Source organism: Balearica regulorum, chromosome Z, assembly GCF_011004875.1.
Source record: "Balearica regulorum gibbericeps isolate bBalReg1 chromosome Z, bBalReg1.pri, whole genome shotgun sequence".
NCBI classification, from domain to species: Eukaryota; Metazoa; Chordata; class Aves; order Gruiformes; family Gruidae; genus Balearica; species Balearica regulorum.
The window spans coordinates 52,175,592-52,186,877 of record NC_046220.1 but is presented as its reverse complement, the minus strand read 5'-3'; the positions used below and the strand labels follow the sequence as shown (position 1 = coordinate 52,186,877).

Below are 11,286 nucleotides of genomic sequence, written 5' to 3'. Positions count from 1 at the left end.
CAATAAAAACCTTTGTTAACACTCAGGCTAAAAACAGGTCTGATGCCAGAGGGCCCTAATTCCAAAATTAAGTAGCTGTACTGTAATGCATCCTACTAGTGAAGGTTCATTACACAAAGACTGTGCACGCAGCTCCTTTTTAATTAAAATGTAACCTTCAGGATTTATGGCCTACAGTATGGGGAAAAATGCCAAAAGTTTTAAAATGGATCAACCCTGGTGTGTAGCTAGCAAGCAATAACTGACTACTTGTCACCTACAGTTGTACTAAATGTATCTAAAGAAACACACAGCCCTACAAAAGTTGTTCTCAGAGAAATATCGAGATGGGGTGCCTCTTCCCAGCTTACTAAAAGTTCTATATGATATAAGCACAAATTAACAGCTTGATGAAGACATAATCTAATGCAGCTCTTGAGAAGCCTATGCCTGGGATTGAGGAACCCCTCACATTCTACAATGTTGTAGAGATTTTTATTTTTATTTTTTTTTTTTTGAAGAAAATGTTATCTGAAACATATTTACAACTGAACTCAACAGAGACTGTGAAATTGAACAGGCACTGCTCATTTGTTTGAGTTTTTGGTAAACATTTTGCTGGTTTTTGTTTCTTTCTCATTTTGCATCAACTTTTATCAGTCCATGCAACTTCAATGCCCTCAATGAAGAACGCATAATAAGCCATACTTCTTAAAAAACTTCCTTCTGCATATAGCGATACATTTGCCACATCAGTCCCTGTAGCACAGTTTTCAAAACCATTCTGTCAAAAATACAGTAATACAAAGACTGGCTTTAGTGTCACTAGCTCACACTGCTCTCCATTTATTCAGGCCACCTTTTGTTTTACTGTTACCGTATCATGCAATAAAAGTATCAAAGGCTTATTCTAAGATATTATGATGCTAGTGGCACTGAAGCCCTTTTCACAAATTCAACATACATTTGAATTGCAACACACAGATATTTCTAAAGAGTAATAACTAGTGAACCCTTTTATCATAAAAAACAAAACAAAACAAAACAAAACCAACTACTTACAACCATTGAAGAAAAAATTGCAACAAAAAATGTAAAAATTGACCGTTTCCAACTTGTCCCCTTTACTATTAACAATGTGACCAACAGAGCTGTGGCATGGAAACAGTACAAAGAGTTGTCATGGCAATAAGTTTGGCTGATGCAAAGGTCATTGTGCAGGGTTAAAGGGCAAAATCAGTGGTCCATGTTATCCTCCAACTGCAGTGCTCCACCACACCCACACAATTTTGAGGAATTAGAAAAAACTGGGGAACTAGCAGAAAGTGCAAATAAGAAGGAGGCAGTTTTTAGCTCCTTCAGCATGGAGTAGAACATTCAACTTTGAGCTTTTCCTGTTTAACTTGATTAGCCTGCATATGATTTTACTCGCTCTTTTTTAAAAGTTTTCTATAGAAACCCAATAAAAAAGTCCAGGAGCATGCAGCTGGTTAATGTTAACAAAAGACCTTGACAGGAGCATGTAAACTATATTGGATGTCATGCTTGGGGCCTTACTGCCAGCAACATTAGAGTTGTTTCATTAAAAGTGAATACTGTACACTGAATATGGGATAACTTTCTGCAGCCTTCATAATCTCACACAGTAAATATAATTTAGATTTAGGTACAGAACACACTCTGGTGTCACAGCTGAGTATGTCCTTGTGCAATCTCTTTCATTAAGTCCTTATGAAGCTACAAGTTGCAAATCCAAAATTCTGCTCCCTGAGGACACAGCTATGTGAGACATAGGTACTGTTTTAGTTCTCTGCCTATCCTGAATTGCTCTGTGAACCTAATCTTAAATACCATCATGTAACAATCACAAAAACTTTTGCTAAAGGCCATATATACTAATAAAAAGACAGTGGTGCTTCCAACATTTTGAAATGCTCTGAAAACCAACTTTTCCAATACTAAATACAACAAAATAACCTTCATAAAATATAACTTTTCTCCATTTACATTTTTAAAGGATTAGTAACCTATGCTTTTCAAGCACAGGAATCTGCGAAATAACTCCTAACATGGACAGATTTCTTTTTTTAATACATAAATTAAGAAACTGGAGAGTTTTAACCCAAGTCCAGTTTCCAAACAAGGAATATTCTTGTTTACTTTAAAAATGGAAATGGTATGCATTTCCATTATAATTGTTAAAAAGTTAGCTTTACAAACAAGGGTATTTTAATTAAAAAAAAAAAAATCTTAACAAAACTATACAGTGTACAAATTACTGTCTACAAGGTAGGCGGTTCATTCAGAAGATCCTCCTTTCTTCTCGCTACTTGCAGCTTCACAAATTCATTCACATATTTTCAATGGAGCTGCCCACCTGAACATCACCCCACAACTATATTGCTATAATTAATATTTTTGCCATGTCTTTATGTACAGTCTCCTTCACTGCCTTTTTTTTTTTTTCCTTAGTCAAGCCTCAAACGTTCATGTCACTCCAGGGGAAACACACTTCAGTGGCACAGCCATAAGGCCAGGGCTGCAAAGCAACTTAATAAAGGCAGAACAGTGCACATAGAACGGGGTGGCTCGATTTAGTCAGAATACACTTCCTGGTGAAGGAGGAGGCCAGAGACTGGATTTGAGTTCTCAATCTTACCTTAATCTTTTGACTGATGAGCTAAAAAAAAAAAAAAAACAAAAACAAACAAAACCCCAAAACCAAACCTACAATAAATGAAAAGTTCATTTTCTTCCAAACAGGCTTTTCTATTAGAGAGGCAGGTGAAAAAAAACCCACAGTTGCTTAACAATCCAATTCATTCACATGGAAAGAAGGAGATTGCTTTTTAAAATATTGCATCTGTAAGCTCAATTTTTTTTCATACAGGAGGTCAGAGATAACAAAAAAGCTCTGTTAAGGGCATCCATCTTCCTACAAGGTTAATCGTCATTTTGACTATTGCACTTTGCAGCCTGAACTTGTTTCAGTTTCATCCTGGCTATTAAAAGCTTAATGGGGACACCTTGCTAATGGCACTAACCAAGGACAGCCCCCCAGCACACCCCTCTGCTCCCAAACTGCTCTATATCAGTGGCATGCAGAAAAGGTAGCACATACTTTGTTTTACTGGGCGAGAGCCTGAGGTGTGCTCTGGGTGGGACTAGCGCGTTTCAGCAATCTCAACACCACATGCTTGTAGCCGTTCAGGCCCTGCCTACACACGTACCTGATGCTGGGGACATGGGGATGCACCCCGGCCACGGCTCGTCAGCCGCAGCGTGCTGGCCACAGCCAGAAGGGACTGACTTCAGTGTGACACTGCCAAGCACTCAGTGGGGCGGCTGTGGTGGGAGCTGCACCTCCGGGGATGCTCCAGGGCAGGAAAATCTCCAAAATGCAAACACAACTGCAAAGGGATGAATTTTGCCACCAAGGTATCCCATACCCACAAGTTTATACTCTCCTCTGCTTGTGCCCTAATGAAAGGATATGCTTTTAAGAAAAATTCACCCTGTACTGAGCCATACATCACAAAGATCCCTGGTACACATGAGGTCTCCAGCAGCAGGCCCACTCCTGATCTGCAAAATCTGATTTTACTGGGAATATGCTTTTATTTACATCATAGTCTAATTCCATGCGTTAAGAAACTTCTTCCCCACTACAGCCCAGAGCTCTCCATCTGACCTGCTGTGTGAGAAGACACTGCAAACCTCTGACACAGCCTGAGCAGGCTGAAAATTGTAATTTAGATGCTGTGAGTTAACAAACTTGGGGCGGGGGGCGGGGGGGGGGGGGAGAATGTTTTGACATAAAGAAAAAAAAAAAAAAGGAATTTTTACCAGTCAAGCAGACTAAGGGAGGCAAATTCTCTGCAGGAGCAACTCCGGAGTCAACTGGAGTCAGTGGAATTATGCCAGCAAAGATTTTGGCCCTGTATGTGCATTTCCTAGACAAAGCAAGCATCTTTGTCATCCTGAGCAAAAAACATTTTCTAACATGAACACTTTAGGATGCAGTATCTTTGCCAGAATGGAAAAAGGCTTCACCTCACTGTGGGTCTTGACCTCTTTCTCTCACTGTCTGTCTGTCTCTCTCAAGAAAAAAAAAGCTTAAAACAATTTCCTCAAGTCAAGTCTGCCTCCAACAGAATTAATTATTTATTTTTTAAATCCAGAAATGATTTCAGCTTGCACCCCAGGTGGGAAGTTAAAAAGAGGGAACCGATTTGAACGTTTGTCACAGTAGGCAGAACAGTCGCTTTGCAGCCCTTGCCTGGCTAAGGGTGCACTGCTTCACAGCTACACTGTAAAGTGTTAAAAATCCTCCCCACCCACCCCAGAATATATATATATGTATGTATAAAAAAAAATCCCCTGTCCACCTCTCAGTACAGAAAAGGACCTCATCACACTGCAAAAATAGCAGTACCCACTTTGGTCAATTAAAACAAACAAAAAAAGCATACATTATTCTTTTTTTTTTTTTTTTCTTTTAAATCTGTGTACTTACCTATAATAACCAATACAGCTAAAAGCACTACCTACATAGGCAAAACTTGGTATTGCATAATTCGTATAAATTTGTATCCCCTCCCCCCAATATTAATTGGAAGATGAAAAACATGAAAGGTTAATAGAAAAAACACCAAAATACTGAAAATATTGCTGGTCGATTACAATTTTTAAGCGGCAACTATACACAGCCATGATATGCTTTATAAATGTGAGATAAAGGTATAACTGTCTAAAAAATCCATGATGTCACACTTTTTTTCCCATCTGGAGTACAAAATATTTTGTCATAAAAATGGTAAAGATTTAAAATGATAATAAATGCAGCAAAACAAGTGTAGTGATGTCAATTTTTTTCTGTTTTTTTTTCTTTTTTTGTTTTTTTCCATTTTTTAGATTTCAAGGCAAGGCACGTAATGTGGACATTATATCTTCGTGCAAATTAGGATTACTGGAAAGAGTATTTTAATTATTTTTTTAAAGAGACATAGAGGCAAAATGTCTGCCCATGCACATTATATTTCTGTCAATATGTGAAAATTGTTGAACAAGGCTAACTTCTGAAAGCACCATGCAAGTTTTCAGCACCCTGTAATTAGACTTACATTAAGAGTGCATTATTTAAATATAACATATCCCCATCCTGGTATTACCAGTTTGTAAACGGTAAGCTTTGCCCTTGTGACATGGATTTGCCTATGTCTTTGTCTCTACGATGCAGATTTTACAGAAACATATAAACCCTATGGGTTCTTGATGCAACCAGTAACTTTAAATAAATAAATCCTACCCCTCTGTGGAGGCAGCAGCTAAACCAACATAAGTAAGTGCTGTGTTTCCATTGAATTCTTTTTCTCAAGGACATGATTTGTCTTGATTTAATGCCTTTTAATGCCCCCAAAAACTGAGGGGAAAAATAAGTTTGTTCAAAGTAATTTTTATTTCTATTTTTAATCCCCTCAATTTAGAGTCCAAGGGCTGAAGGACTTATAGTGATGACCCCTTAGATACGATTTTTAAATTGCACTTGCCTCTGTAAGTGTTTCTTTAGTGGGGAAAACGTTCACTTTTTTCCTTTTCTTTTTTTTACTGTTGCATGAGGAGATAACACTTTTACCTACATAGAGGCATTTCTTCCATAGAGCCTGTGTGTTCATACTGATTGAAAACTTCAAACCGCATAACACACTAGAAAAGGCTGAATTAAGGGCCAAAGTTTAATAAATCCATGCTGATAACTAAAGGCTACAGAGCTTATTTTTAAAACATTTAGAAATCAGAGTGTGGAGAAAATGGCTGGCTCACGGCCCTTGTCCTCCTGCAGCTCTGTTGCTGCTGCCTAGCCTTTGTTTTGTGAGATAACCAGGAATAGTGATCCCATGCGTAAACAACAAGAATACTAAACCAATAAAACTAGCTTATCATGCAAATATTAAGGCATCTAGAAAGTCAGTTAAAATATATTGTCAGAGACAGAACATCTATTTCCCAGTGGACTTCATATAACAAAGGCTACTTAGCAGGGGCTGCATTCTACCCATCAGTGAAATATCATCGACCCTTTGTATGTCATTTCAGTTTCAACCATAAGGGAATTAGTGATTGTAAGAGCTGCAATTGCTGGTCTATTTTTTCTTCTTTCTTCAGTTTCTTTTCTCATCCTGTCTTCCTTTCTTTTTTCTTTTTTTAATTTTGCTTTTATTTTTTATTTTTATTTTTTTCCCTCAGTTGCTTGTTTCTGCTTGAAGGAAAGGCTCTCCAATTATGTTCAAACCATAATTTGGGACATTTGTCGGCAGGATCGGCGTCCTGTTTGATACTTGAAAAGGAACCAAGCTAGCCCAGGTACCAGGACTGTTGAAAAGGAGAAAAAGATAAGGAGAGAGAGAAAGAGAGAGAAAAAACAAAACATAAATTAAACATCTTGCAAAAACCAGAACACAATGAATTTGAATCAGGGTTAATAATGAGCCAACACTCATTATTAATAGCACTACTTAAGATAAAGTAAGAAACGAAATTTGTGAATATTACTTGAGATTCTACTTTACAGTTTTCTTTGTGAAAGTATGACTTATTTGAAAGAAAAATAATTGTGTTGATGTCAGTTGCAAGCAGCATTACTGCTTTCTTACACTAAGTGGCCTGTTTGTTTATGAAAGCCCCCAAAAATTTCAGATGCAAATATACAGAGCAGACACAACTAAACCATACAAGCAACACTATATGGCACCAGGGACAACAGCCAGTGAAATACACTACAGTGAGCAGGTTTGCTCTTTTCAAGAACATAACATAAGGTTAAGTGGTTAAGTTTCCTGTGCATTTCCTACCCTCTTACAACCCGGCAGTTTATCTTGCCTCAGTCCCAAGACGTGCCTCTGAGGTGCATGGGTCCCCATGAGAACAGAGGACCTTTAATGTAAAAAAAAAAAAAAAAAACAAAAAAACCAAACAAAAAACCAAAAAACCAAAAACCAAAAAAACCCAAACAACTTTCTTTACATATTTTTCCCAAAAAGTATCAGTGCCTAAAGTACATTGGATAACACAGGGCCCCCATCATGTAAGCACCTGCAGCCAAAGGTAGCTGTGAAAGAAGGGTAGCACCGAGTACCATAAATTTTTTGACAAAGATGTGAGAAAGAAAATCTTTTCAAAGGCAATTCAATGACTTTGGAACTTAAGTCATCATTCCAAAAGCACTCTGTCACTGAGGAGCTTCAGTACCAATGGCTTTACATGTTTACTAGACACTAACTAGTAGTAGGTACAACAGTATTTGCAAGATGGATACTCAAAGAAAGACCTCAGTTCCCTCTATTCAGTACCCAGAGCAGACCCTGAGCAGCCTTTTCCTTAGAAGTCTTCCTGGCAATCCAGAAGTAAGAGACTTTAGAGAAAGTCTCATCAAATTTGTTCAGAAGAAAAATGGCATCATTATGTCAGCACTCATTGCCAAACAACTAACACCAGACCTGGACACACTGCATGCAAACACACGCTTCCTCCACATTTCATTGTATGCAGTTTTTCTCCGCACTAGGTGTTTCCACAAACACAGCAGCTTACTTGGGAATACACTTTGGGATTAGACTGATAAACTTCACAGTAACACATCTGAAGACTAAAACCTCCACCATATATTTTGTGGAGGACAGATGCTGGAAGGTTTCTTCCTTCTCTGTCTTCAGTCACCCCTCCGTACTGCTCTCTCCCTCGACGAGCAGATGCACTTCTGTGGCATCGAGTATAAAGAGGAAAACAGACCCTTTTTGTCTATTTTAAATGTGTTCGAAATAACTACATTTAATTTGACAGATTTATGTGATCCTTTCAGTTGCTGCTGTATGAACACTGAAGAAAGAGGTCAACTTATTTTGTTAAATCCAGGGGACGTATTCCATGTCTTTTATAATAAAAATAATACAAACAGCTTGTTGTTTACTCCTGTTTGATACTCTTTACCTCTCTAAACCTGTTAATTTACTATTTTGATTCCTAACAATTAACTTCAAGTGCTCTGTTTTGCATACAAAAAAGTGGAAAAAAATTCCTGACCTGCTTGTCTCAGGGATGGTCAAATTCTGAAGGGAGCAGGACTAATTTTTTTTTCCTCAAGGAAATATAAGAAATATTAATATCCTAATGTATTTTAAATGTCTGAAGTAAAAAATAATATTCCACAGGGTGGTTTTTTTGCTGTTGTGTATATCCTTGAAGGCCACCTAAAAATCTGGGGAATTTCTTCAGAAATTAAAAAAATGTTATTGTATTTTCAAAACCTAAGATCAGCTAATAAGTAATTTTATTTTTTTTTAATTCTATTGACTGTTACAAATAAAATAAATTCTGTTGTTGGAGAAATAACCCCTTTTGAAATTCAAAAATCATATTTACACCTCAAATCTTGAAATATTCACAAAGACTTAAACCCAGTTATACATGAAAGATTTCTCCAATATGATCTGATGAAAAGATTATGTTTAAAAAAAAAATCAATACCAGAACCTCATTTAAGAGGCTTAATTGTTTCAACATAATCTTCATCTTCCTTTGCAATTTGTTTTAAAATGCATCTTTTGTTCCTTCTTCAGATTTCAGTGATATTAAGAAGTAAATTCTGAAATAACAGACACATTGAAAATCGTTTCCGAGTACAGGGATTTGTAAAAATAGGAACTAGTAATAAAAACTACAAATTAAAAAAAAACCAAGCAGATTTGTTTGCTCAGGGTCTGTCTGAATCTCTGTTTTACAGTATGTACTTCTTTGCTGTCCTGTTACATGGGATTTGCAGTGTTCAGCGACCTTAAACAAAATAGAACACTTAATGTAAATTTTGTGCGAGATCAACATGGTATTTAAACAATTTCTGTTGCAAAGGATAAATACACAGCTTCCAGGTTATCTTTCTGAAGATTTACAGTGCACTTCAGTGGCTGGATACATATATATATATGTGACTTTTTCCTTTGTTTTAAAGTTGACAACCTTCTAATGACTCCAGAGGGTGAAGGAAAGCAGTCAGTGCTGATAAAGAACAAATTCCTATTTGTAGCAGGTTGCTTATCTACTAGCTCATATAGCAGACAGAGATCTTGATTTTGTGGAAAGTGCTCAGTAAAAATAAGTTGTAGCAAGTGACTAGTAGAAGTATTCTTGCCATATGACCTACAAATTTAATATAGGTGTTTATTTAAACCTTTCAAGCCTCCCATCTAACGTGGTGACCATGACAAAAAAGCGGATTGCAACAAATTCGTCAGTGCCACTCATGTATCCTCAGGGAGCAATAAAAATCTCCCACGTTAGCATTGCGTAGACCCCACGGGAATTTCGGAAGCCTCTGGTGCTGCTGAGGCTTCCGCCGCCCGCCAGAGATGGGGGTGCAGGCAAGGGAGCACCTGCGGCGGGTGGGCAGCGGCACGCGTCGGGGGGCGGTGGCTGGGAGAGCCATCCCTCCGACGCCTCTGAAGGCGGGATGAAGTCCCCGATCCGCACACACCCGCTGGGCAGTGAGGACGGGCCATGCCCTCTGTTTGCTGGCACTTCCTAAGCTGGCATCTTCAAGGCTTGATAAGCTCTGGTTGTATTTTAGAAATTAACCTTATCATGCTGCACTTTGACGTAACTCTATCTCGGGCCACCCCAGTCCCAATACCACCGTCAAGTGTTTACCGCAGGCAAAACAGGAAACCTGAATGAAAGTTAACGAGGTGAACAGCAGTAATCACAGCACAAAGCTCTCAGAACAGCTAAGGTACAAAGCATAACAAAAAAAAAAAATAACTCGTGCTCTGCTAAGCTGCATATGTATGGCTGTCTATCCAACATTCCCACATACCCATTACACTGAGGGTAAATTTAATTGAACTTTCAACTACCACATGAGCCACACCGTGCTCCACAGCTCCCCAGTGCTCCTGCGTGCAGCCAAGCCAGACTGATGGCCCAGAAGAGCAAGGTCCCCTGTCAGCTTTCTCAAACCTGCTCTGAAGGGACCACCGTGAGCATCACAGAGTTGAGTTTCTCCCATGGAACCACTGTAGGGTTTCTCTGCAGAACATCCTAGCATAAGCACCAGCTACTGCTGACTGCAAAGCAAACTCTGCCTGGGGGCCCACATGGGTGGCAACAGCAGGAAAGGGGAAAACATCTGTCCCTTCACCACACTTTCCTGCAGTTTGCATAAATCCCAGGTAAACTTCCAGCCCTCGGTTTCACAAAAGCAGAGGTTAACGCTCTGTCTCTGTTCATTAAATGCCTCAAAAGGGGGGGAAGTCAAAACTCTTTCCATTGCCCAGGACACAGGCAAGCTGGTTATCCTTGCAGGAGTTAATGAGACGTCTCTCTGCCCATGCATCGTATTCTTCAGATAAAAAAAGCTTTCTATGTATGAGTGGAATAAAGCAGGTCCATCCCACTCCCCAGTTCACTGCTGCCAAGGAAATCTGTGAGCCTTGCGCTGACAGAGGTTATAACATAAATGCTTGTCCCCTGGATTATGAAGCAAGACATCAAAAAAAACGCTCTAGGCTAAGTTTTGAAGAAAATCACATGAGAAGCACCATCAGATATTGCTGTAAGATTCAGACTAGTAGCCTTTGTGAGAGAGAGTATGGTTTCCTGAAGCATTATACCTCTAAGTAATTTCACTACCAGAAACAGTTTTCTTTCACCCTAACTAGACTATATCAGATGTGTTACACAGTCACCAGTTCCCTCTGCATCCACAGCAAGTATAATGTATTTATCTGTTCAAATGTAATAAAATAGCAAAGGAAAATTCTGCAGGCATCCTAAAGGGTTAACATTTTCCATTACAGTTTCCATTATAGTTTTCACATGTTAATTCAATCAAGATTTCTGCCATGATTTCCTCTTAAAGATAATAATTGCTGTTTCAAGAATCTCTGATTAAAATATTACTGGAATGGACCACAAGCAGTATTAACATTATATGTATATACAGTTTGCTTTGGAGGTTATAATAACATAAAGAGTATAATAATGTTAAACAATTAACTAAATGCAATAAAAAATAAATCAAATAAGACCTGAGTAAATCTGAAGGATTTTAAGACTCTTGTTTTCCACCAGTTACTACCTTCTTTCTACTACAGCTTGAAATCTGTAAGACCGTTTCACCATTCGGAAAGTACACCTAGACCAGTATTTCCTTCTTGCAGCTTTACTACTTTGTGCATGAACACACTAGCTTAGACAAGGTAGATCAGATTGTGCCAGGTCAGTCTTTGGACATAAAAGGTAGAAATGCACTTCAAG

The 11,286-nt window shown here is 38.4% G+C and overlaps 1 protein-coding gene across 8 annotated transcripts in view; it reads right to left on the bottom strand.

Moving 5' to 3' along the window:
- Positions 1-6,073: 6,073 nt before the first annotated feature.
- Positions 6,074-11,286, bottom strand: part of NFIB (nuclear factor I B) — a 179,895-nt gene continuing 174,682 nt past the window's right edge. For 4 of the 8 annotated variants that reach the window (XM_075739505.1, XM_075739506.1, XM_075739504.1 and 1 more), the window contains exon 12: positions 6,074-6,351. In XM_075739505.1, coding sequence (XP_075595620.1) covers positions 6,222-6,351 — 130 coding nt within the window. In that variant the 3' untranslated portion in view covers positions 6,074-6,221. The remainder of the gene's footprint in view (positions 6,352-11,286) is intronic. The other 4 variants (XM_075739508.1, XM_075739511.1, XM_075739512.1 and 1 more) reach the window with 2 other exon arrangements.